Raw genomic sequence first — 24,648 nt, 5'->3', positions numbered from 1 at the left:
GACGACGCCGGTTGTGGCCTCCTGCTGGTGGAGGAGGTGGTGATGAGCACGAGCCTCCGCGCCTGGTTGGTGCCAGCCCCAGCCTTTTCTTCTCCGCGCCTTCTCGCGTTCTCTCGCCTCCTGTGCGTTCTCGTCCATCGCAGGTCGCTATCGCCAGAAATCTCGTCGACGTCGGCCCCTCCCGATCTGGCTGGAGATCAGAGATCCTCTGGCATGAGCTTCTCATCTTCGATTCCCAGCCCTGCGCGTCATTTGTCACTCTGGCCGTCTTCCCGCTTCCTGCCTCGCGTCCTCTTCCTTCTCGCACATCAGCCTAGGAACGGCTCTGCCTCGCCCGCATTCGCGGCTTTTCCTCTCGGCCAGCGTGGACAAATTACGAAATCTCATCCCCTTCCCTTGCCTTTTTCCTTCCCTTCCCTTCCCGTCCGCACATGTGGGGCTGAGTGGGCCAAATGGACGCTACAAATGGCACCGTGCAGCATGAGCGGCGACTTGTGCTGCAGGCCTGCTGCACTTTGCCTCCACCGCGAGGTATTGAAGCCGTAATCGATAGCCACCAGAACCCGGAACGCCTAAATCTCGACGGATCGCGCGTTCGTGAGACCCTCCTGTGAAGCGAACGACTGACCGCATTGCTGTTGCACCAAGGCCATCTCGGCGAGCGCTCTACGGAGAAACTCGTCGATGCTGTCGTTCTCTCCACGCGAGCCTTTGATCTTTCGTTCTTCGGCTCTCCCCTGCTGAACGTCGTAGCACCCTAACGCACACGCGCTCCAGCGTCGCTCCCTTCGAGAGGGTTTGGAGCCAGAGGGCGCGCGCCGGCTCGCTCCCTCAACCAGCTTCACCGCGTTGCAATCTACTATCGATTGGCTATTTACGGAGCACCAGAGTACTAGCTAGTCAAATGCCTGCCTGAATCCTGCCAGGCCTGTGTTGAAACCGCCTTTGCAGCATGTACATGTAGAAACTTCAGCTATAAGGCAACGTGGACAAAGCCTGTTCCTTGCAGCATGGCCTTCCCAGCGAGAATCTGCTAGATACATTCACGTCCTTATCGGTGCTGCGTTTACCACACGGCCTCCTTCAACAGCCGTTTCTGGCTTCAGGCTGATCATTGTGCAGACAGATCTGCATGCTGCCGATGGCTTGCCCGGATGATCCAGCCTTTGCTTTTTCTGCCTGTCCGTTGCCCGTCAATCGTTTGCATTGCGAAGCGAGAGTCTCCGTTCTTGCAGGCTGGTTGCGTGGCGCCCACCCCCTTCCTCGACGTTCACCTCGTGACTTTGCGCCAGAGGATCAGCTTGTCAAACTACCTCCGGAGCATTATTTTGATTATTGCTCTGCATGTCCGTCAATGGTTGGGCGTTTGAGGGCCGTAGGATGACCCACCGCTACCTGCAGCTGAACGTCGCAGCCCGTTCTTGCAACAGCAGCATGTGGCGGTGAAGATGATAACGAGCAGGTGTTCGCATTGTCGTGCCCTCGAATCACTCGACGGCCCTCATCGTGGAGCATGGGCTTCAAAGTGGTCTGTTACCAATAATGTGCGGAGTAGATTATCGGATAAACACACTCGCCTTTCGACGGCTACAAAGCGCAACATCTTTACTCATGCTGTTCAATACCGATCAAAGCTGGCCTGGGGAAATACACAGGCGTCCCACGTTCGTTCAAAACTGCGGCAGGGTTGACATTGGCCACAAAAGGTGAATTGCGTCGGCCTCGCATCTCCGTTTCACATGGCACAGCGTATGTGGCTACCTTAATTCGACACCAGACGTACATCGCGAACCCCAGCCTCGACGCCAAGTCGATGTCCTATCAGCATAGATTTTGCATTTGGTTCATAGCCGGAAGCCGGCTGTCTACTTATTTCCATCCAGACACGTAATTTTTGTTCAACCGCATGAGATAGCGTGACGGAGCATGTTCAGTCAAGACGTATTCATCTCGTGTAGTTGATATTACACCTGACGCATGCATGCTTGGGCAGCGTTTCGTCGGGTTCTGAACTTGTCTTGGCCACCCATTCACCACGGATCATGAGAGCATCTCACCCCAGCTCGCCCATCTCATCTAAGCTCCCTCGTTTTGTGCGTGTTTTCAAGACGACCCGCAGTCTGAAGCTCACAACCCTGGCACATTGCCACTGAAATTCCCCAGCTGCCACCCACAGATCAGGCCGCCAACGCCGTCGTACGAAAACACGAACAGCATTTCGTTTCGGCCGTCCGGGGGTCATGTTCTTGACGCTCAGCAGCCTCAAGCCGGCAAGCAGCGCGAGAACGATCCTCACAGGCATGCTGGCGTGCAGGAACTGATTCTGCTCAATGGGCATGTAGCTCGTCGCCATGTAGGCGATGCCAATTGCCAGGGTGGTGACGCCAGACATGGCGGAGATCTCGCTCTCGCGATCGGGCTTGGGCGGGCTGCGAAAGATCATTCGCAGCCCAAGAAACGAGAGGAAGACGGAGTGTGCAAGCACCAGGACAGGTAAGTTGATCGTCGAGAGGCGATCCATTACGTCGATCATGTTGTGAATCTGTGAAAGATGTGATTGCGGAGTATGTCAAGTTTCGACGTCCATGGCAGCATTTTTCCTTCAATTTTTTATGTCAAACTGTGATTCGTCCATCTAGAAGTCATCGTGCCGTACTCAATAGAGCCGTCGGCACCTCCCGAACGACAACGCCTGAAAGAAAACTGTTGCCAGCCTCCCCAGCCGCCACAAGAAGAAACTTCATCCTCAAGCGACTGAACATGATACTGAATATCAGGTCCATGCAAGGCGAGCAAACAAATTTGTCACAGAGCGTTCAAGAAATCCACTCGATGAAAGTCTCTAATGACGAGAGCTGTTGGTTGGGATTGTTTTTTCACCGCCAAAAATAAAGCTGCGTTTTGACACCACTCGCACCTGATTTCTGTCCAAGTTAGTGGACTCGTGTGGGAGGATTTGGCAAGAAATCGCGCAGGCTGAAAAACTCTTCGTCTGGATACGCGTGTGATTCAAGTGTCATAGTGAGGTTGCGTCGTTGCTCATGATGAAATCGTGACAAGTCCGCCGTGTGCACCGAATGGGCCGGGCTGGTTTTTGACCAAGAGATCACGAGCTGGCATATCCTCTCTCCACTGCTTCGAGCAAAGGATACGGTTTTGGGCGTAGATATGACTTCGACCGGTCCTATGAGTCTCAGTGAGGTCACAGAAGTGATGCCAAAAAAATTTCTTTCTTAAAAACAAAAGTCTGTTTCACGTCGAACTCTAATCATGCTGTCGAGCTCGCCCAGGTGTCGACGCGGCTTGCGAAGTGTATATATGGAGGTCGAAAAAAAAGGACTCCGTCGTAGCGACAGGATGCGAGATGAGCGCCATGCTTCGACGCAGAGCCGTCAGCCTGTCTATCAGACAAATCGACAAGTCCGCCACCGCCCGCCTCTCGCTGCCGAACCCGCGCCCCAGCCACGTCAGTCCGCGGCTCGACGAGCTGGTCAAATCGCGCTTTCTTCGATGCATCCTCTACGGCGTGCAAGACGTCTCGTCGACCGACTGTGAAGATCGAACAGTCCTCGCGAAGGACCAGTCGTCTGCCGAGACCCAGCCGTCCGCGCGGACCGTCGACGCCGAAGAGCTTCTCGCCTCGACGTCCGGTTCAGACTCGATCCCGCGAGGCGTCAAAGGCCATCTCGACACGCTCATCGACCCAAGTGGCATTCTTCGTCCCGTCGTCGGCGGTGTTCAAGACTCTGTAGATGCGCAGACCACCCCCCTTCAGCCGAACGAGATGCCAAAGCCAGGACAACCTTAGAGGGGAATAGAACCAAGTCTCGCTGGTCTGCGCCAATCTCTCACATTTCGTCGGAGCCCGCCCCAAAAAAAATTGCAAACAAAAGCTCTTCAAAAAGTGTTGATGCTCCAGTTGAGGCTCTGCTTTTGGCTCAAAATCCTTGCGGTCACGGACTTTCCACCAGCTCAAGGTCTGGGCTTCGCACTTTGGCGCGGCCGTATCGAGCTTTGTCAGTTCCATCATTCGTTCCTTAGCTAGATTACACGCACGACTAGAATGGAACACGTCGCGAGTGTCAAGATCGAGAAAGAGCGAGATGAAGTTGGTTGGGCAGTCAACATGACATCATATCGATACATGTGTGGTAAACTTTAAAACAATAAATTCAGAACGTCTCAAGAATAAAAAGTCCACTCGGACTATTTGACGTCTCCGCTAACCCCCTGACAAAAACCCTTTAGCCTCTCTCTTTGCTCTGCCTTTTTCAACCATGTCTTCATTATGCGTCATCTGTCCGATCTTCTCCATCACCTTTCCCATCCGCGAGTCCTCGCCCCAGGTGCCAGTTTTGTTCCCGAATCTGTACACCCTTTGTTAGCTCACGAAAGGATGTACGAAGTCCCAAAAAGAGCCAACCCACCCGGCACCCCCCACGCTGCCACTCTTGTGCACATGGTGACCGCCGGAGTATGGTTCAGTGTTGTTGTGACTGCCGAACCTCAACTCCGAGTTGTCATACTCGTCCATGTTTGTCTTGGGAGCGCTCTTGTTGCCATGGCCTGCTCCCCCAATCGTGCCGGACTTACGCTTTGGATGCCCACCTGAGTATGGTTCTGTCGACGTGTGAGTGCCGAAACGGGTCTCCTTGAAGTCGAGGCTGTCCATTGTGGGCCCGGAAGTCTTGTTGCCGTAGCCTGCCATAATTTGTTTACTTTTTCGCAAGGTGAGAGAGATACAGTGACAGCCTTGGCAGATGGTTTAGCGTAAAATTAATGGGATCAAGGCGAGACTCAATACATAGATAAAAATGCACGCAAGGTTAACAAGGCCACAGATCATGTAACTGAGAAAGCCATGTTCGTCACACAATCTCGACCAAAAGATGATATGAAGATGCTTCTTTTTCACGACATCCTAGGTTTCATTATGGCATCCAATCAATTGTAAATCTATCCCACAAGCAATTGTTGTCAAGCCTATAACGATGGGCGAACCCGAACATTGGCGCCCACGCCAAGAGCCTTGATCGTACATCTCGCTTGCTATCCGAGCCTGGTGCAAGAATAACTGGATTCATTCATTGATCCAATCCAATCAGAGTACATCTCTGTTATATATGCTTCTCTGAACGGCTAGAACTTGCTGATCGGCTGGGGCATAGATAAAGCGTAATGATGTCACGCCGCCAAGCCCGACGTGTGATTATCATTTCAGTACAGCGACGATTTTCGCTTGCGCTGAGTTTCTGCACGGACGTACACGTAAAAATCTGCCGGGGGAGTGCTGTGACTTGATGCGTTCGCAACCGCGTCACTCATCGCACATAACGATTCTGAATGCAGGGTCAGCACTTGGTTGCTATGGAATTGAAAGATTGCTTACCATGAATCGCTTATGGAAGTCCGATCGCAGTAAATCGTTGACAAACTCTTTCGGCTTCTTATCCTCTGTGCCTCTCGCTTGATTCTTGAAGACTACATCATCGTCCCAGCGCCGTTTGACGTTGAAGTCAGTCGGGTTTAGCAATGGATTGCCTCTGGCAATGTCATATTCGCGTTGTTCTTGTTCTTTGGCAAGCCTTTCAGCCTCTTCTCGGGCTCGCTGTTCTGCTCGCTCCCGTTTGATCTTCTCAAGTTCCCGCATCAGCTCTGCCTCTTCGTCTTCCTCGTCGTCGTCGTCGTCATCATCGTCACTTGACTCGTCTTCGCTTGAACCAGCCGAATCTGCGTCTTCCTCTGCGGCTTGTTCCAATATCAGCCTTCGCCGTTTGGCCTCAGGGTCCTCCTCATCATCTGCCTCGTCTTCAGCTGCCTCGAGTGCTCGCTTTGGCGTGGATCGAGACTGCTCCTCTTCATGTTCGTCAATTGTCTTCCCAAGCTTCTTGGCCTTCGCAGCCGCCTCCGCCTTGAGGAGTTCGGCACGAAGGTCGCGAGCTCCCTCGTCAGCAGTTCCGCCCTGACCAGCTTGCCTGAACTTGAGAGTTGTATGGGCAGGGAGCAGTCGCGTGTGGAATGCAGGGCCTCGTTGAGCTTCCTTTCCTTGTGCCTGCACGACGTATCAGTATTATCTAACCACGGCGCAACAGCCTGGTGAGTACTTACCGGGTTGAACGTGGGCCTGTGAGCAGTGGTCATTTTGCCCAATATGCAACGGAAAGCACAAGCGTGGTGACCTAGGTATAATGTATAGTATTTCGCGATGGAATCGTTACCGCGAACGTGCTTCACGAAGACTATATTCCACGTCAGACAAGGGACGCATAAGTCGTCTTCGCAGCGTCGAGTTGAGCTTGCAGAGCGACGAACGTGCAGAGGCGACATTTAGGTTCGTTTCATGCCAAGCCCTACTCACATCGACACCTGATTGGCTGCGGACTTTGATGTCCAAATATTTCGTGACCAGCTGCAACAAAACCGACCTAAAAATGCTTCGGCGAAAGTAAGTCACACCAAAAAAATGCCTCAAGAGGCTAAGATATCTGTCAATGAGAAGACGTTTATCCTCAATGCCCTGCGCGAGGGTATTCGGCTAGACGGACGACCGCTCGATGCATATCGTAACATCGAGCTCTCATTTGGACAGGAATATGGCGCGGTCGACGTCAGACTAGGAAAGACACGGTATGTTGTCTCTTTTTCATTGCATTTCGTTTGCGCTGACGTAAAGCAGGGTCGTCGTGAGGATATCGTGCGAAGTGGTTGCACCGTATCCAGACCGCAAGTTCGAGGGCGTCTTCACCATCACCGCTGAATTCTCGCCCATGGCCTCGCCCGCGTTTGAAGCGGGCCGTCCGACTTCAGACGAGGTCATCTTGTCGCGGATCTTGGAGAAAGCCATCCGGCGAAGCTCAGCCCTGGACACGGAATCGCTGTGCATCATCGCGGGCCAGAAGTGTTTTGCCTTGCGAGCTGACATTCACATTCTCGATCACGACGGCAACCTGATCGACGCGTCCTGCATTGCGCTCGTCGCAGCTTTGCAACATTTCAGACGACCAGATATCGAGGTCCAGGGCGAGAAAGTCACTGTTTTCACGCCACGTGAGCGCGAACCCGTAGCCTTGTCGATGCTTCACCATCCTCTTTGCGTCACCTTTTCTTACTATGACGCGGGTGCCATTGTTCTTCAGGACGCCACTCTGGCGGAAGAGCAAGTCCGCGAAGGCGAAGTCGTCGTGACCATGAACAAGAACGGCGAACTATGTCAAATTGCCAAACACGGAGGCGTGCCTGTGGATGCGTTGCGCATCGTGGACTGGACAAACAAGGCCTTAGTGAAAGTACAAGCTATGAGCAAATTTATCGAACAGAGATTGAGGGAGGATGCTGTAGAAAGGGATGTTGGAGGGCTCATGGCGGAACTGGCCGCCGAAAATGAGAGACCACAAAACCCACCTATCGAATGAGATGTGAAGACTGACGAGAAACTGCGCTATTCAGTTCAATTATGTGTATTTCAGCTTCGGCGTCGTTTTATTCAATTTGACGCTGGGAGGCTTTTCTGTTCAAAAGGAAATCCTCTAAGCAATATCATCGAAGAGGCTGTGGCGCGTGGGTTTGTGTTGGGCCTCTTTCAAAACCAGTACCAGCAGCAAAAGCATCACGAGAGCACCAAATGTTGAGAATATCCGAATCCCTAGGCGCTCAAACTTTGCCAAGGGCGAGCAAGAGCATTTTATCACTATTAAAAGTCCCAAGAATAAATCAAGTCAAGATGCCAGTCCACCAACGTCACCTAAAATAGCTCACTATTACCTCGTGCCAAAGATAACAGCTTGATGTAGACTGTTTTCTCCCTGCAGGCTTATTGCCTATACCACGCTCTAGCTTACTCGCGTCACGGATCTCACGTATTCGAAACTTGAACACTGAATACTCCCGATCTCTTACATGAAGGACGCTGAAGGATATGCAATCAACATTAACCGGCAAGACTTGGCGTGCAAGCTGCAATATCTCCCCTGGCGCGGAACAACGCCAAAGTATCACGCTTTTTGTTACGCCTGGGGAAGTGCGTAGACTCCTGCCCCGAATGAAATGGACGGCAGAATTAACGAAGTGACTTCAATCTGTACTGGGTAGAAGCAAGACATCAACTCAGAGACTTTCTTTGCCCTAATCGCATTTAGCCTCAAGATCTCAAAAGCTCCCGTGTGCTTTTGGGCTGATGCCATCTGCTCAAAGCAGGAGAGGACCTTGCAGAAAAATTGGGTACACATCATCTCGTCCACAGGCTGCAGTCTCTCAATCATGGACAAAGAAGATTGGGAGAACTGAGCCCAGCGACCTGAAGTTTCGTTGTGCAGCTCGGCGGTTGAAATTTGATTTCGGATGTTTTTATTTTTTTTTATGTTTTTTGGAGACCGAAAATAATCAAACCACACAGCATCCCCGCGTTTGCCGCATCGTTCGATTCTACTTTGCAGCTGAACCGCGCAACGCACACAGAGCCGGGACAAAGCGCCCGTTGTGAAAGAAACAGGACGGAAAGTCGTAAAAAGGCGACGGAGCGCCATCTCTGAGCGAAGACGGGGGATTGTGTATGTGTGACGCCAAGAAATACAAGCACAATGGGAGGAGACTCGACAGGCGCAAAAAGGACAGCTTCAGCCGAAGCGGGCGGAACGGCGCTGATGCAAGTACATGGCGGATAGAATGGATTTCTCCGTAGGAGCAGAATCTTTTTCAGACGGCTGAATGATGCGCCTCGTATCTGGCCATTCTCGTCCGTAGGAACAAATGATGGGGGGGGCAAGGATTCCTGGCGGACTTGATTTGCATCCAGAGCGGTTCAGCCGTGCACACTTGGCCCCGGATACGCGATAGGCAGGCAAAAGCGGAGCTCGAGATTGGCGCGAGAAAAGTTTAAAGGAGCGAGAGCCACGACAGGCAGCATGGGATAAGGTCCGCACAAGCAGCACAGTCGTCTTTAGTGGAGGGTAAGCCAAGTTGTGCGCCGCCTGCAGAGACGCGGCCGCAGATGAAGACGGGCTGGGGGTCGGGGAGGGCCATGTCATGTGCGAGGAGCGCCTTTCCGGAATAGGACAAGCGGGAGCTGCGTTGCCGTGGCGACGGCTGTTTCACGCGCACCCAGCCCTCACCCTGCTGCCGCTGCGCTTCCAGTCGTTCTCCCGGCCAAAGGCGCAACATCCTCAGACAATAAAACACCTCCTCTATCGACACTGCGCTCCCTTCTGCCCTCGCCCAACACTCTCTTTTCTCGCCGTTGCGCTGGCCACCAGTTCTCGTCCTCCGTCCGCTTGTCTGGCGACTCTTCTAGGCTGTGTGCCAACGTCAACCTCACGACTCTGCAGCTCCTCACTGCCACATCACGTCGTCAATCCCTGCGCTGCATTCTTTGACAACAAATAAGTTCCCCATACGCTAGCTTTCCAGCCGTTATGGCTCCGGTCGGGGTGCGTACATCTTCCCTCGCAGCGTGATTGCGCTGTCGACGTCGCCCTTCTGTTCTGAAGGCGCACAAACGCTGACAGGAACACCAAACAGGCCATTTCGCCGCTTAAGATTAACAAGTCCACTCCAAACGCGTCCCCAGCCAAGATGAATTCCAACAGTTCTGTGCCCCGCGCCCTGACGGAGGTCAGTCCAATGTCTCAACGGCGAAATTCCCCGAGCTACAATCAAATCACAAAGGTATGGCTGCTCCGCGCCCCGCTGCTCTCTGCCGGACCTAATTAATCTTGAACACAGCAAATGGTCGGTGCCGGGCGAGACTCGTCTCCATTCGACTCTTCGCCGTACGGCAACTCGTCTCCTCGCGCTTTCTGGCAGAAGGGTGCCTCACCGGCACGATTTGGCGCCGAGAACTGGCTCGACCGGTCTGACTCCTCTGCGTCCATGTCGAAGCGGCCGTCGATCGAGAGGCTTAAGCAGGCTTCTCGAGTCAAGAACAGCAGCATGTTTGCGCGGGAGCAGAAGAACGAGTATGACCCGGCTTCACCGGGCGTGCTTGAGCGCCCGCTTGCTGCTAACCGACCACTATCGCAGCTTGGCGGAAATGCATTCGGTGGTCGCGGCGTCGATGGCCAGCGTCAAGAAGGCGCCAATGCTGTCAAAGGCCACCGCCGTGGGCAGAGCTCTAACAATATTCCCGTCATTTCGCGTCCCAGCACTGACGCGCCTTCGACAACGACGACGGTGGCATCAAACACTCCATCACCGGCTCGTAGCACCGCATCGCCCACCAAGTCGTCCCTCTCGAGCCGCCCGATGCACAACACACTGCCGCGCAACTTCAACCAGAACTCTGCGCCCTGGTCCGATGACGATGAGACGGAGACAAGTATCGTCCCGTCACGGCCACTGCGCCGACACGCGAAGAGCGTTACGTTCGACACAAAGCCACCGGAGATCAACGAATATGAGATGGTGACTCCTGATCCATCCGTAGCGTCTGTTGCGTCTGGTTCTCGCGAGGGAAGTTATGAGGATTTCGACGACGACGAATACGAGATCGATCTTGGTGGCGGGCCAAACGAGGACGAGGACAGTTTTGACGCCTCGCTCGAGGATACGGAGAAGACACCGGTTGTCTTGCCCGAAGACTGGCGCCACATGAGTCCAGAGGTGGGAAACAACTCGGTCTCAAATTCCTTTGATGATCCTTTCACTGGACGTGGTACGCCTTCGCAACAATGGAACGCGTATCGTACAGCGAGCGTCAACTCGGACGGCGACTCGAGACCACTTCCTCCTGTCCCGCCTTTTGCCCACGACGAGGCTCGTCCCGCTTCGCCCAACACCATTGCAGAGCGCGTGCGCGCGGCGCATAACCGCACACTCCCGAACCTTCCTCGTCCCAACGGTGTCAGCAGTCCTCAGAGTGCCGGGACAAAAAAGACTTCGATGACCCTCGAGGACCGCTTAAGGCTGATGGGGCTGCAAGATTCCACTTCTCCCAGGGGCTCTGCTGCAAAGGAAGCTGCTAGGCTTCGCAAGCACGGACTTGGTATTCACGTTAACGAGGAAGAAGTCTCTGCGGATGATAATCATGACAATCATTACAGCCCTCCACATATCTCTCGTGAATCTGTCTTGCGCAAGGTTCGTTCCCGCACGTTCGACAAGAGCGAAGAGACACAAGGCACTTTCTCCGAGGAACCGAGCTATGCTGATCTGGATCCTGACGTGCCAATTCCTTCACGAGAGGCTTCGTCAAACTTCGACGATGTTGTGCCTGAGGAGCGTGAGGTGCAGATCAAAGAAGAAGATGCAGATGATCCCATTGATCTGTACGCCATCCCGGACATGTACGCAGGCGACAACGACGAGGACTTCAGCCGTGAGGGCTCTGTTATTCGACACGATGTCTCAGGAAGGGATGCGGCAGATGATGAAAGTTGCTACTCGCCTGAAATGAACCACGAAACCGCTGCCCAGCAAGGCTCTGATGGTGCGATGGACGAAGATGGACCTCCAACTCCAAAGCAAGAGTCCGGCATTCGCACGTCGACCCCGCTTCATTCCAGAGATGAAGATCAGGGAGCGAGCAGTCTTCCGGAGTTCTCGCTGCTAGACGACGGCGAGTTCCAGAGCGGTCTAGCCAGCTACTTGAGTAATTCCTCAACTCCTCCACCTCCGCCAGAGAAGGACAATGTCGATGACGTGCGCGCTTCACCCCCGAAAGTCGACATGCAATCTGTTCAAGAGTCAATGCGTCAAGACGCCAGCGAAGAGGACAATGCCGATTGTCCCGGTACTCCAGAGTCAGTCGTGCACCGCCCGATCTCTCCGGAGTCCGAATCCGAAGTAGAGACTCCAGGTATCCCAGAGCCTCAAGCTACTGTCAAGGCGCCTGGTGGTCTTTTGAAGACACGAGCGTCGGCGACACCTGCGGACCTGCAATCCATGGCCGCTCAACGCCGGATGGTGAGCGGACAAGGACCTCCCCCTATCCCAGAAAAGAGTCCAAAGCGCTTGTCGATGAGTCTTGAACCTGCCGAAAACCAAGACTGCCCCGAGGAGAAAGATAGGTTGGAAGTACCAGCGTCGCCGATCACCCGTCGGCAGTCTTTCCGCGGCATCGACATTGGGGACGATTCATTCGGCGAAGACATCTCCTTTGGGCTTGGCAAAGAGTTGGAGCGCGTAATTGAATCTTCAAAGGTAATTCCTGGCCCCCTACCTGTGCTTGATGAAGTTTCCGGCGTGATCCAAGTCTTCTCCTGAAGATTGGCATTACCGCAATATCTTCTTGCTTTTCAACGTTTGTTAAATTGGAAATGAAGCTGACTTGACAATCCTGCGAACAGAAGGGCTATCTTATGAGACAGAATACCAAGGTGGTTATTGCCAAACGCAACTTTAGCAACGAAAGCAGCATCGCACCGACATCTCCCACTTTGGAACAGAGGCCCTCGTCAGCTGGCACACGAGGTGCTGGCGGCAGTCCGCGCAAGCCGAGTCACGAACGGTCCAAGTCCTGGACGACGGAGCCATGGAATGGCAAAGTGAGACGAAAGAGTATTCGCAACTCGGGAGCTGTGAAGAGAGCCGGGGCTTCCGGTCCACTGCCTCCACTTCCTGGCCAGGAGAGTGCTGTGTCAGCTGGCTTGGACACAGTAGTAGAAGGTCAGGCGCTGGCCGGAGAGGCTGATGTCGAAGATGGTGTCGAACGTGGCCGACTGTTCGTCAAGGTAGTCGGCGTCAAGGACCTCGACTTGCCCCTTCCACAGAGTAGGCTAAACCTAGCTCCCATTGTTGCTCTTGTTGCGTGCTGACGTTTACCTCAAGAAGAACCTACGTACTTCCAACTCACCCTTGATAACGGTCTTCACTGTGTCACGACCTCGTGGCTGGAGCTCGGGCGCACTGCTCCCATAGGGCAAGAGTTTGAACTCGTCGTGTTGAACGATCTGGAGTTCCAGTTGACTTTGCAAACTAAGTTGACGCCACCGCCTAAGCCAACCCCGTTGAGGCCAAACTCGCCGAGCAAGTTTGTACACAAGTCCCCCATAAAGAAGACCTCCTTCAGCCATCTTCTCATGTCACCTAAGAAACGGCGGGAGCATGAGCGTCTTGCCAAGGAGAAGCAAGAGCAAGAAGAAGCTGCCCGGGCTGCTTTGGAACAGGAAAGCCTGCGCGCTTCGAGAAATTCTCGCACTGGAACAAATCCAAACGCCACGGCTTGGGAGTTGCTCAATGAACTCGTCGGCTCGGATGGTAGCTTTGGTCGCGCTTACGTCTGTCTTAAGAATCACGAGAACCAGTGCTACGGTAGACCCATCACTGTCGACATGCCTGTTTTCAACGAGTGGGCTTTGGAAGACGCCGCGATCGTCAATTCGGTCAAGAGCAAGCGAGGTGGCGTCGTACGCCGGCCCCCCTATCAAATCGGCAAATTGACGCTTCAGCTCCTGTATGTCCCTAGGCCAAAGGGTATCTCAGACGAAGACATGCCAAAGAGCATGAATGCTTGCATACGCGAGCTAAGGGAGGCTGAGGAGGCGGAGAAGCGTGAATTTGAAGGATTCCTAAGTCAGCAGGGAGGCGACTGCCCGGTAACTTACCCGTCACTCTAATGGAATCGAATTTTCATCTAACTAGTGAACAGTATTGGCGTCGTCGATTTTTCCGACTGGTTGGGTCTAAGCTTACGGCCTATCACGAGACTACTCGGCAGCCGCGCGCAAAGATCGACCTTGCAAAGGCTGTCAAACTCATTGATGACCGAGGTTCGCTAGTGCAAAACCCAGAAGGCGGGAAGTCTGCCAAAGGGCGTCGAAAGTCGGGCTTCGCTGAGGAGGACGAGGGCTATCAGTTTGTCGAAGAGGGATTCCGCATCCGTTTTGGCAATGGAGAGACCATTGACTTCTACGCCGACAACGCCAAGGATAAAGCCGGCTGGATCGACGTGCTGCAGCAGACTATTGGCAAGAGCGTAGTCTCAAGTCGCGAGTGGTGCAAGGTTGTTCTAGCCCGAGAAAAAGAGTTGGCTGCTTTGAAGGCAAAGGCTCCCGAGAATGTACAAGCTCGCCCTCAGAGCGCGGATGGTTTGTATGACCGAGCGCAGAATATGAAGCAGAAAGCCAACAGACTAGGCGCTTCCCACCGCAATAACGGGGAGGGATTTCCTGTCATGCCGACTACGCCGTCGAAGCCGAGAAGAGAGATGTTTCAGACGCCTCAGACAGCACCACATCAGGGTCGAACGACGGAGAGGAGGAAAGAGGTCCGAAGCATGATCTTCTAGCTTCTGATCTTTTTTTGTTCTCTCTTTCTACTTGGTTTATTGCACCAAGCAAAAAGGTGAACAAATTCCACAGCAGAAACAAGACCAGTGTACCCAAGGGTGCGCTCTAAGTTGGGCAGGATCTCAGGCGTTTCCATTGAGTGGGGGTTTTCTTCTTCTTAAAATTTCTAGGGCTGCCATCGTTTTTTTACGTTTTCTTGAGATGGCGATTCGCTGTTCAGATACGAGAGCCGCGCTTTGCTTTCTGACGGCTGGGCTGAAGGTGTTAAGTTATATGCCTGCATGCTTTGTAATGATTATGCGCAATGCGAACGATTTTGTAAAAAAGAAAAAGAGAAAAAAAAGACCGCGTCCAGACTCAACCCCATCATGCACCCTTACGACCTTGGGAGACGTTGATTTCCATGCGTGCACAAGAAGAAATCATTAAGCCTTGTCCCGACTGACATTTGCTCGTCGAAGTTTTGTCTTTTTGTTGCTACGTGCATAGTACTGGCTGGAGCAAACAACACCGTGAGGTTGTACAATGCAGCTGTCCTACGATCGAATGGTCCGTCTCTTCCGTCACCTGCGTTTTAAGGAGGTGTTTGTCTTTTCTTTTAAAATTGGTATCCGTCGCATTGCTTGGTTTTTCGAAACTTGTGACTTTCCTTTCTCGCCCGTTGGTTTCGTCAGCCATTCCGTTTTCTCTGCTCAAGTTTGTGCCGACCAATTTCTCTGATCTGGTGGCCTTTGGAATTGAAAAGAATAAAAAAAGGAAAAAAAATTGGCAAAAACGAGAGAAAAAAGTGCGGGTGTACCGCTGGCCCAGGAACAAAAAGCCATGGGAGTTTCCTTCTCAAACCTTGTTGAACCACAGAGCCAGTCTCAGCTTCAGTTTTCAGCCATCAGTCAACGCAATCAATCGTTCCTGCCCCTTTATCCGGGTGGAAGTAAGGATAGGCTTCAGATTGTCCCTACATGTGATCACGATACGATGTGCAACCATCGCGACAAGATGATCCCGAGGGCAATGCTTCCCGGCTATGGCTTTATCGGAGGCGGATTTTGTCCGCAGCGCCGATCTAGATTTGGACATGACATTTGGGACGGCGGGTCTGAATATGGCCTCAGTCGAAGAAGACCTGACACAATATGCGGGTATTGTGGAGACCGAGCTCATCAGGGTCCTTGTAGAACGACTGTAGGTGATGAAAGAAGCGGTGGTTGGAGAAGATCTCAGAACATGCGTGGGATGGAGGGCCATACAGACTCTGGAGGAGACATTGCTGCTGGACTGAACAACCTTAGCGCCGCACTGCGCGAAGGTATCGCAGCTGGAGGCGGGTGTGGTCCAACGTGTTCGGCTAATGATGGAGGAATTCGGGTCAAAGGGACTGTAGGCGACCACGATGTCGATCTTAAGCTTGGTGGAAAGGCAAGATGTCCATGTGATGAAGAAGGTGGGTGTGAGCATAGCCATAAAAAGGCAAAAAGCAGCAAGAGAAAAGACAAAAGAGGCCGACGAAGAGCAAGACGTCAAGAGCCGGACAGTGATGTTGACAGCACTGATGGAGAACAGAGTCGAGGCCGAAGACGCACACCAGTTCCTCTGCGAGGAGGCGGCGGTTCGCCGTCGGGGCTGCATACTCGAGTGGAACAGCTTGAGGCGGATGTCAAGAGGCTGAGCAATCATTGGGGATGGGTGAGGAGTAGAGTACCGGGCACGCCGCCGCCGTTTCAAGCAAGGCGAGATCTGAACTTGCGTGATGAGACGCCCTTCGACTTACCAGTATACGGATTTGAAGGGCCAGATTTGGGAGGCCCCGCTACGAGGCGCCGACGGATGGGGAATTTGAGACACGTCAGTGACATCGATGAGCTCCGCCTGCCCCCTCGGCGAGGCTTGACTCGAATTCCCACGAGGTTTGGAGGAATCCCAAATCGGGCAGTTGACACGGACGTTGAATCTCTGTTTGAAGATGATGAGAATGGGGCGTTCAGCGTTGGTCTCGGTCCCCAAAGGCACAGGCCACAGATGGACAAAGAGGATGATCGACGAGCGGGGGAGGTTGGAGGTTTCGAGGATATTGAAGAAGATCTCCCGGTGCGCTTTCATCGCAGCATGGGGATACGGGCGTCCAGACGGCTTCGTGGTCGACACAGAGGCGTGCCTGGGTGGCGCGGCATGGTAAGAACGGCAAGAGACGAAGCGGAACGTCGTCGTGAGGAGGAAATGTTTGGGGGCTTGCGAGCACGGGGTGAGAGTGACGAAGCAAATTGGGAGTGTTAGTCTTCCGTGGCTTGAAGCCAACCTTCTGAGGTGGGGAGTTTTGGCTGCTGATAAGCGATGTAGTCAACGGTCGACCGATATACGCAGCGAGGGCGTCGTATTGCTTCCCGCGTATGCCACAGGACAGGCTGAATTCCAGTAGGAAAGCTCGGGTAGAAAGTGTTCGGGACTCTCCTCAACCCGGTGACCAGACTCAGGCAGGGCATGCTGGCATCCAATGTGCGCAGGAGAGGCCAGGCAGCCTGTAACGTCTGGCCTCAGTCCTGCAACATGATGGAAGGCACGGCTTTCCCGAGGTTGATGTGACACGCACTGGACGTTGTGCGGCAGTGAAGACGACAAAGTGAAAGACAGAAATGGACGAGAAGATGATAGGTTGGCTTTTCAGTATAGGCAGCCGACCTGGTCGTATTATGAACAGGTATGAACAGGTATGAACAGGCTTACCATGGGTTATGAGCGGTTCTTACTAGGTATTTGTTGTATTCTTCACGTGGCCCGAGCATTCCCGCTAGTTTACTGTCATTTTAGGCCATGAAACCTATTTCGCCCTGCTCTTTTTCATTTCCCCAGTTCATCTAAACGAGGCGCAATATAGAGATATGGATGCACCCATGAAGACACCAGCACGCTGCACGTGCCTGGCCCCGGAGCAAGAGACGTGCGCTACGATCAGAATTGCATAGTAATTCTGGAGCACAGAAAAAGAAATGGATTGGGCCATGCCCCTCATCTGGAATTCAGCGCTGTGCCCGAGGGCACCATGGGCGTGGGAAACTACAATGGAGAAACGAAAGACGGACCTTGAGCAGCCTGGATTCGTCCTGGTAGTCACAAGGTAGGAAATTCTGCTTCAGCTCGGCCAGACGGAACACGCATGTTGTGCCAGCATAAGCACTGAGTACAGCGATGCTGGACAGTAGAAGCACATTCAGCGTAGCAACGTGACGCGTCAGGCGTGCTCATCACCGCTGCTGAGAGATGCTGGTGCGGACAGCGCTGTCCTTGGTCTGTAGTCTTGCCTTGTTCTCGTGCGCCTTTCGAGTTTGCTAGTTGAAACCGGACGTTGCTCAAGGACATGGGAATTCCGAGGTGGGATTGGCCACCCGAGGGGGTGACACAAATCACGGCGAGGTCTCTTCGCGCTGGGACTGTACAGAAGAGAGCGGATGTCTGTCGAACCAGGTGCAAACGTCCAGAAAAAGAGAGCGGGTGAAACGCAGTCCCACCGGTCTCTGATCACGTGACTCATTGTTGTAACCTCCCAGGGGCAAGGTCTCAGGTCGCTTCTGCCGGTACAGGAGTGGGCTGAGGGATGCGTTGGTCACAGCGAAGGGGCGGGCGGGGAGGCTGTGAGCGACAGCGATGCGGACGACGGAGATGGAGCCGCTGACGGACACATGCAGACAGGCAGTACAGCCTCGGTGCCAGGCGCTGTGGGTGATGGGGAATGGGACGGCGGGTGCTGGGGTAAAAGGATGACCGACATCAGCAACCGGTGGGGCGGAGTAACGGAGCGGCGGACAGCGACGAGAGGGAGGACGCAGAGCCAGCGGGGGGCGTCAACGCATTGGACGACGAGCGCTGAGCTCCAACCAGTTCTCAGCGTCGTCGACGTCGTGCACAGTTCGGCAACGGACAAGCTCGCGGTTTGGTGCCTGAGGCTCTGCGAGCGCAGGCGCACCTCCCTTTTCAGGCCCGCGGCGGCGCCGGCAAGTGCGACTGGCTGGGCGACGCTGAGTGGGCGCGCGAGGGGCGCCTGCTCGTCGTCGCCAGAATCCCGGCCGGCGAACGAACGCAGCTTCCGTGACGGTTGGGCTTAGCTTAGGGTGATCCGCGCTGGTCTCAGTGCAGAGAGGGAGCACGACCGTCGTCGTTGGCGCTTTCCTCGTCCGTCTTCGTCTCTCTCCGCCCCGGCCAGCACCAGCACCAGCGCTCCTGCTGTCAGCAGCAGCAGCGGCGTCGGCAACCACCACCACCATCGCCAACCTCAGCCTCCACCACAACCACCGCGCAGCAGCGTCTTCCGCCTGCGTTGTCTCTGCCCGCAATTTATCCGTGCAATCCCTCTTCCATCGCCGCATCAGGCGGTCACCTCGTCTTGCTACCTGCACGCCATATATCTCTCTGCGTTCCACACGGACTTTTCCATTTCGCTGTTCCTCACCCACAACCGCGCACCCCCCCGGCTCCCAATCTCGATTCGCCCTCAAGACCCAGCGCCGTTCGCTTCGGGCATAGTCACCGTGGACGCGGGTCTAACCCTGGGCTCCTCCAGCACCACCCAACTTTCCTCCCGTCACCTTCTGTCCACGACCAGCAAGCACCTGGTCCCCCCCCCAAGAAACGACGTTTCGTCAAAAATTTAGAACGGAGGTTTCTTCGCCCACAACCCATTCGCCCCATCCTCATCACTCCCCATCTGTCCTCGCACCTCTCCTCCTTCAAAAGCGCAGCCACTCCACTGGCCAAGCTTTCTCCGTCACCTCAAAACTGGCCCCGTCTCCTGTGATTCCTGCCGTGTACGGGTCGATCCTCTAGCCCACAACCGCTCCCAACACCCACGACCGCACCAAGTATCTGTCTGGTTCGGTGCGAGGTCGCCCTCGACAACCCGCGTCTGCGCAATCTCCGCAAGCTGCCTTCCCAAAACGCAAAGGTGTCGCCGCAAGCGCAGGTCCAGCAGCAGCCTTCTGCTGCTCACGCTGCAAAGCTGCCTTTCATCGAATCGACAGACGCCGTCATCGACGCCGCCTCCACCCCCCTTCCCTTTCCAACCGTGTCTTCGATCAAGCAGCCTCCCTTTCACATCAACGCCCACGAACTGGATCGTCAAGAGGAGAGAGACATCGATCCTGCTTCTCTCCATGGGCATATCACGACGCCGCATACCGCAACAGAGCCTGGCACGCAGCCGGTAACAGCAATCCGCGCTGGCCCGGCTGGCATGGCTGCCAGGAACGGTGGCCATCCGCTCCCCCCTCGCCCTCCCCTGGCGTCCCATCAGTCCAACTCCGTGCCCTCGACGCCGCATCAGCATGCGAGAGAATTCCAGTCAAGGTCTCGCTCGCCTTCTCCCAACGCCGGCCTCGGCCTCGGAAGCCACTCTCCGCGTTCCGTTCAGTCGGAGGGCCCCATAGCGACGCTGCCAAAGGGCCGCCCCGCTTGCAAGTATGAGACCAGCGCCGCGTTCAGCAGGAGGAGGATGCAGTACGACATTGGCGACGCGCCGCTCGAAAATCCCAAAGAGGAACCAAAGAAGGCACTGGATCCACACGAGGAGAAGAAGTTGAGCGGCGACATGCGGGAGCTTTACGATCGGTTACTTCCTTCGGAGGAGAGCAACCGGAAAAGGCTCAAGTTTGTGCAGAAGCTCGAGCGCATCTTACGCTCCCAGTGGCCAGATACCGAGTTCAAGGTTCATATTTTTGGCTCCTCTGGCAATCTGCTGTGCACGAGCGATTCTGACGGTATGCTGCAATTTGACTTTTGGCTGCTCGTGAACGGCGGTGCGCTAACCATGGATTACAGTGGATATTTGTATACAGACGCCCATGAAGAAGTTGGAATCCATGCACAGTCTGGCTGACACGTTGCATAATAGTACGTGATCATGAGTGACCGCTTTTATGCAGAAATGAGACGCTGATTCGAACAGACGGCATGGAGCGAGTGGTCTGCATAGCAGCTGCAAAGGTACCTATAGTCAAGATCTGGGACCCTGAATTTGAGCTGGCTGCAGACATGAACGTGAACAATACTCTCGCCCTGGAGAACACGAGGATGATCAAGACCTACGTTCAGGTTGACGACCGTGTTCGCCCTCTGGCCATGATCATCAAGCATTGGACGAGGCAGAGGATGCTGAACGATGCTGGTAGGATTCGATCTTCTCATCGACAGTTCGCCGTATATACTAACGCCCGACCTAGGCATTGGCGGCACGCTGAGCTCGTATGCTTGGATATGCATGATCATCAATTTTCTGCAGACCCGCAACCCTCCTATACTGCCTGCATTGCACCAGATGGAGCACGAAAAGTATTACGCTCAGGATGGGACCGAGTCGGGCTTCAACGACGATCTCTCGAAGCTTCGCGGCTTTGGCTCGGCAAATAAAGAGACCATTGGAGAGTTGTTATTTTATTTTTTCCGCTTTTACGCCTATGAGATGGCCTACGACTCGTCCGTGATATCGGTACGTCACGGAAAAATACTAACACGAAAAGAGAAGGGCTGGGATCACACTTCGAAAGAGGGACAGTGGCGTCTGGCTATTGAGGAACCGTTCAACACATCGAGAAATCTTGGAAACTCGGCGGATTCCACTGCCTTTCGTGGACTTCACCTTGAGCTGCGGCAAGCTTTCGCATATCTCGCTGACGGCGCCCAGCTGGACAAGATGTTGGTCGCCTACGAATTTCCGCCAGAAGAAAAAGGCATATTTCAAAAGCCAAAATCGGGACCGAAGCCTGTTTTGTCGGCTGCTATCCCACCCGTTCAACCGTCGAGTCGAGTGCCACGAGGAGGCGGCAGCTTGAGAGGAGGCAGACACAGCAACTCGAGGCAAGGAAATAGCTTTCGGAGATCCTCTAGTGGCGCTGCCTTTGGCAGATATCCCTTCCCCTTCTTGAACAGCCCTCCCATCGGGTTGAGCGGACTGGATTACATGAACGTCGCTGGATCCCCAGAAGCTTTTGCGCGTTTGCAGGAGCAGCTTCTGCAGGTAAATGGCCTTCAGCTTGAGCAACTCAAGGCAAAGTTTGCTTTTCAGGAGCAGCAGATTCGTGCAGCCGAGCAGGCTCGCAATGCCTCTGTGGTGCACGCTCACACCGTTGCGCAGGGATCAAGCAAGGGCAGCCAAGGCAATGGCTCGAACGCGTCACCGCAGAAGACGCCGTATTTGACCGGGAATTCCAGCCCGCAGCTGTCACACAGTTCGATGATCTATCCGGAGTACCTGTATCAGTCGTTCGCATATGAAGGACACCCCCTCTCGCAGTCTATATCTCACGACGGTGCGAGAACGAACCCGTCGTCGCCCTCTCTCTCGAATGCTGCTCCTCGCCGACAAACGCAGCGAACGGCTGGACTGAATGGCTCCGCACAAGGAAGTGGAAGCCTTCGGTCGCAGTCTCAGCCTGCCCGTGGCCTTCCTTCGACGTTTGCCGTACCGGGATACCCGCAGTTTGCTGGGATCCCGGGCTACGGCTTTGCTCCTTACCCAGTTTCCAACACAAGTCAAGATCCGTCGGCGATGAGCCAGTCTAGTGGAGACGGCTCCATCATCTACGGTGAGACCAACATATATCCAACCCCCAAGGAGTACGTGGGGTACTATGTGCCAGCTACGCAGCCTCCTGTTGCAACGCATCAGCAAATTCCCACGTTCGGCACCTTGCCGCAGATACCGCAGTTCAGCGAGCTTGCGCATCGCAGGAACAGGCAAAGTCAAGATTTACAGCTGACGTTGAATGGGAACAGACATGCTTCTCGATCTCCATCGCCTCTTGGCCACCAGCGGACGTTCTCAATACCCGTGCACAACTCGGCTGGGTTGAGATCGGCCCCACTACCTAGAATGGCGGAACAGCACCACCCTGATCGGATCGAGCTGCCGCCTGCGTTAAGAACTGGCCGACCGAACGCTGGACCAGCGGTCGTCAATGGATCGATGCCGTTGCCAAAAACACCGGGGAACCAGAGCACAACGAGCGACGAGGATCCCACTGCGGTGGTGGGAACCGAAGAGACGAGCGCCGGGTTCTTCACAAAGGGTGACATCTTCGTGCAGAACACAAACGCCCTCGGCCTGAGTGGGTTTCAATCATCGTTCGCTGCGGGCGACTCTTCAAACTATCAAGATGCGTCGACGATGTATTCTACACACGAGCCAAAAGCACTGTTCTCAGATGCACCTGCAGCTGGCGTGGAGAACTTACCGCCACCAAAAAGCACGAACCCCTCGCCATCCCAAGCATCCGTGTCGTTTGCGGATTCAAGTATGTCAGTCGCGAACTCAGGAGGCGACGATCAGGCATCGCCAAATTGCTTTCAATCTTCGTGGAACGCGCCCTCGGCCCTGACATCAGCGTCGAAATCTGCAACGCTGCCTCTGGACACTAGTAAAGCTGCACATATGCATGGTAAGCATCCTGAGCCCAAGACGGCTCCGGTACTCAGCCCTGTGTACGAGACAAGATCGCCCTCACCAACCGCTACACGGAGGACGGATCACGTGAGACAGAGCAGCATCAACGGAGTAATTGCGCCTGTGAACGGCGACTCTCCGCTCATCAATGGAAACTCTGGCATGGACCCTGTACCACCGACGCCTTTGAACGACGGCGCGGATAGGAGCAAGCAAGGAATTACACAGCCGAGTGCCAACGGGCAGTGGCAGACCGGCAGGAAGAAGAACAGGAGGCGAAGCCGCTCAGGGCCGAATCCTGCAAAATCTGCTTCAGGTGTTGTTTCCGCTTCCGCGCCGGCTGTGGGAGACGATAAGATAAGATCGACTGCCGCTCCCGCACCAGAGACGGAGCGAAAAGGTGGATGAGGAACGATGGGCTTTTGGAAGTACGCTTTCAATCTGTCCCTCTCCAAGATATCCATGCTAGATGCATTCATTTTCAATGAAGAGAGCCAAATTCCCACGGAGGACAAAAAAAGAGGAGGAGGAGGAGGATGAGGAGAAGAAGAAGAAGAAGAAGAAGAAGAAGAAGAAGAAGAAGAAGAAGGTGGTGGTTTTACAGTGTGATTTGCTTGCTCGCAACTACGCGATATGGACGTGGTGACAAACACGGCGGCGACGTTTACGTGGCGGGATATACACAAAGCGCATATACTCGTGGGATTCCTCCAACTCTCCTTACCTATTGATCTCTCTGCTATCTCTTTTGCTTCTTGATTGACATTGCATTCAGCGCGGCACACGGGACACGGAAACCTCTTTGCTATGCATTTTGATATCGATTTTGTGGCCCGGATATTCTTACTGAAAGAACCTCGTCCCGGTTTGGGGGTTGATTTTCCTCTTTCTGTTGCGATCTTATGTGCAAAAATTTGCGCGACAGGGCAGTCCTTTCTGTAGGATTTCGATTACGCGGGCACGACACGGCATGGCACGTTTCGATGAACAAGCAAAAAAGGGAGAAGACCATTGATTGCATAGTGAAACTGCATGCATAGCACCACCGAGACAGGGAAGACAACATTGAATTTTCTTGGTCGTTTTATCAGCGTGAAGGGAAAGGAAAGGAGTGAGATTTTGTGCGCGTGTTCGACGTTGTAGTTCTGTGAAAATGCGAAAAGGAAGGTCCGGTCGAGCGCAGAGGGACTTGTGGGAGAGACTGAGGTTGCCGACGTCGTATTTGCCGTCCTTTTTCGTTTCTTGTGTTTCCGTGGCAGGTTCTGGGTGTATTTTGTTGTACATACTAGACAGATGGACGGGGACAGGGCGAGCTCTTGGATGTGCTTATTTCCGGGGACTCGGACCCGTTTCGGTTGCGAAGAAATAAAAGCAGAGAAATTCAATCAGCAATGTGCAACGTGGAGCCCGTCCGGCGTTGACTTCTGTGTTGAACGGCAGGCCCGTCTCGATCACGATAATAAGGGGGTTATCAAGTGACGCGTTAGACGACCCATGGTTGGCCCAGGACTGAAGGGAGGATTCTTCTCGGGAGAACAGAAGCTTTTCGGGCGCCTGTAGTACGAGCGAGCAGAGCGGAGAGGAGCCAAGGACGGCGTACAGAGGTGGATTCACGTCGTTGAACTCTGGTCGACGATTGCCTCGCGCTTCCAAAGTCGTCATGGTCTGTGAGGGCGCTGCTGGAACGGCGAGAAGACCAGGCCCATGAGCAGCAAGTCTAGGCTCACACGGCTTTCATGATCCGGGCATGCTTTGCTCTGGCAAAACGAGTGGCGCGCTACGTACGCACAGGCTGGCCTACTGTGGTACGACAGAAAGCCTGTTAGGCAACCGACTAATAAGTTGCTAAGTTAAGGCGCTGGAGACGAGACAGGTTGTTAGCCGAAGCGACAGGGGGCTTGGCTGTGAGAGAGAGAGAGAGAGAGGGAGAGAGAGAAAGTAGCAGGAACTCCTTGGCGGCCGCAGCCAGAGACGAGCGTGCCATCGAGCTCCTCGTGATTCAGTTTC

The 24,648-nt window shown here is 54.2% G+C and overlaps 8 protein-coding genes across 8 annotated transcripts; 5 read left to right on the top strand and 3 right to left on the bottom strand.

Moving 5' to 3' along the window:
* Positions 1-1,842: 1,842 nt before the first annotated feature.
* On the bottom strand, positions 1,843-2,523 carry PV09_07810 (uncharacterized protein; the record flags this gene model as incomplete). Its single annotated transcript, XM_016361622.1, has 1 exon — positions 1,843-2,523. A coding segment is annotated over one exon (470 nt), but the record flags the coding sequence as incomplete, so codon positions are not given.
* A 772-nt stretch (positions 2,524-3,295) lies between these two features.
* PV09_07809 (uncharacterized protein) lies at positions 3,296-4,232 on the top strand. Its single transcript, XM_016361621.1, has one exon. The coding sequence runs from the start codon at positions 3,365-3,367 to the stop codon at positions 3,806-3,808; it is 444 nt and encodes a 147-aa protein (XP_016210481.1). The 5' UTR covers positions 3,296-3,364; the 3' UTR covers positions 3,809-4,232.
* Positions 4,218-4,674, bottom strand: PV09_07808 (uncharacterized protein; the record flags this gene model as incomplete). Its single annotated transcript, XM_016361620.1, has 2 exons — positions 4,218-4,367; positions 4,428-4,674. Coding segments are annotated over 2 exons (392 nt in total), but the record flags the coding sequence as incomplete, so codon positions are not given.
* Positions 4,675-4,678: 4 nt separating this feature from the next.
* Positions 4,679-6,295, bottom strand: PV09_07807 (pre-mRNA-splicing factor cwc15). Its single transcript, XM_016361619.1, has 3 exons — positions 6,109-6,295; positions 5,390-6,052; positions 4,679-5,339 (listed from the first exon to the last, which is right to left on the bottom strand). The coding sequence occupies exons 1-3, from the start codon at positions 6,139-6,141 to the stop codon at positions 5,322-5,324; spliced, it is 714 nt and encodes a 237-aa protein (XP_016210479.1). The 5' UTR covers positions 6,142-6,295; the 3' UTR covers positions 4,679-5,321.
* Positions 6,296-6,417: 122 nt separating this feature from the next.
* PV09_07806 (uncharacterized protein) lies at positions 6,418-7,735 on the top strand. The gene is made up of 2 exons (XM_016361618.1): positions 6,418-6,627; positions 6,677-7,735. Exons 1-2 carry the CDS (start codon positions 6,464-6,466, stop codon positions 7,410-7,412), a joined length of 900 nt encoding a protein of 299 aa, XP_016210478.1. The 5' UTR covers positions 6,418-6,463; the 3' UTR covers positions 7,413-7,735.
* A 1,411-nt stretch (positions 7,736-9,146) lies between these two features.
* PV09_07805 (uncharacterized protein) lies at positions 9,147-14,580 on the top strand. The gene is made up of 6 exons (XM_016361617.1): positions 9,147-9,422; positions 9,514-9,660; positions 9,718-12,132; positions 12,279-12,702; positions 12,760-13,526; positions 13,580-14,580. Exons 1-6 carry the CDS (start codon positions 9,408-9,410, stop codon positions 14,216-14,218), a joined length of 4,407 nt encoding a protein of 1,468 aa, XP_016210477.1. The 5' UTR covers positions 9,147-9,407; the 3' UTR covers positions 14,219-14,580.
* A 461-nt stretch (positions 14,581-15,041) lies between these two features.
* On the top strand, positions 15,042-16,490 carry PV09_07804 (uncharacterized protein; the record flags this gene model as incomplete). The annotated part of the gene is made up of 1 exon (XM_016361616.1): positions 15,042-16,490. One exon carries the CDS (start codon positions 15,042-15,044, stop codon positions 16,488-16,490), a length of 1,449 nt encoding a protein of 482 aa, XP_016210476.1.
* Positions 16,491-18,622: 2,132 nt separating this feature from the next.
* PV09_07803 (uncharacterized protein) lies at positions 18,623-23,228 on the top strand. The gene is made up of 4 exons (XM_016361615.1): positions 18,623-19,960; positions 20,022-20,093; positions 20,149-20,367; positions 20,423-23,228. The coding sequence occupies exons 1-4, from the start codon at positions 19,438-19,440 to the stop codon at positions 23,047-23,049; spliced, it is 3,441 nt and encodes a 1,146-aa protein (XP_016210475.1). The 5' UTR covers positions 18,623-19,437; the 3' UTR covers positions 23,050-23,228.
* The last annotated feature ends 1,420 nt before the right edge of the window (positions 23,229-24,648 follow it).

Source organism: Verruconis gallopava, assembly GCF_000836295.1.
Source record: "Verruconis gallopava strain CBS 43764 unplaced genomic scaffold supercont1.33, whole genome shotgun sequence".
Classification (NCBI taxonomy): Eukaryota; Fungi; Ascomycota; class Dothideomycetes; order Venturiales; family Sympoventuriaceae; genus Verruconis; species Verruconis gallopava.
Note: the sequence above shows the minus strand (reverse complement) of the source record. Positions and strands in the feature narration are given on the sequence as shown.

Excerpts from the sequence above, each read along its gene's own strand:
- PV09_07809 (XM_016361621.1), top strand. The coding sequence starts at position 3,365 with ATGAGCGCCATGCTTCGACGCAGAGCCGTCAGCCTGTCTATCAGACAA.
- PV09_07807 (XM_016361619.1), bottom strand. The coding sequence starts at position 6,141 with ATGACCACTGCTCACAGGCCCACGTTCAACCCG. Across the intron at positions 6,053-6,108 it reads ACAGGCCCACGTTCAACCCG|GCACAAGGAAAGGAAGCTCA; the intron begins GTAAGTACTCAC and ends TACGTCGTGCAG.
- PV09_07806 (XM_016361618.1), top strand. The coding sequence starts at position 6,464 with ATGCCTCAAGAGGCTAAGATATCTGTCAATGAGAAGACGTTTATCCTC. Across the intron at positions 6,628-6,676 it reads GTCAGACTAGGAAAGACACG|GGTCGTCGTGAGGATATCGT; the intron begins GTATGTTGTCTC and ends GACGTAAAGCAG.
- PV09_07805 (XM_016361617.1), top strand. Across the intron at positions 9,661-9,717 it reads GCTACAATCAAATCACAAAG|CAAATGGTCGGTGCCGGGCG; the intron begins GTATGGCTGCTC and ends TCTTGAACACAG. Across the intron at positions 12,133-12,278 it reads GCGTAATTGAATCTTCAAAG|AAGGGCTATCTTATGAGACA; the intron begins GTAATTCCTGGC and ends TCCTGCGAACAG.
- PV09_07803 (XM_016361615.1), top strand. The coding sequence starts at position 19,438 with ATGGCTGCCAGGAACGGTGGCCATCCGCTCCCCCCTCGCCCTCCCCTG. Across the intron at positions 19,961-20,021 it reads GTGCACGAGCGATTCTGACG|TGGATATTTGTATACAGACG; the intron begins GTATGCTGCAAT and ends CATGGATTACAG. Across the intron at positions 20,094-20,148 it reads GGCTGACACGTTGCATAATA|ACGGCATGGAGCGAGTGGTC; the intron begins GTACGTGATCAT and ends TGATTCGAACAG.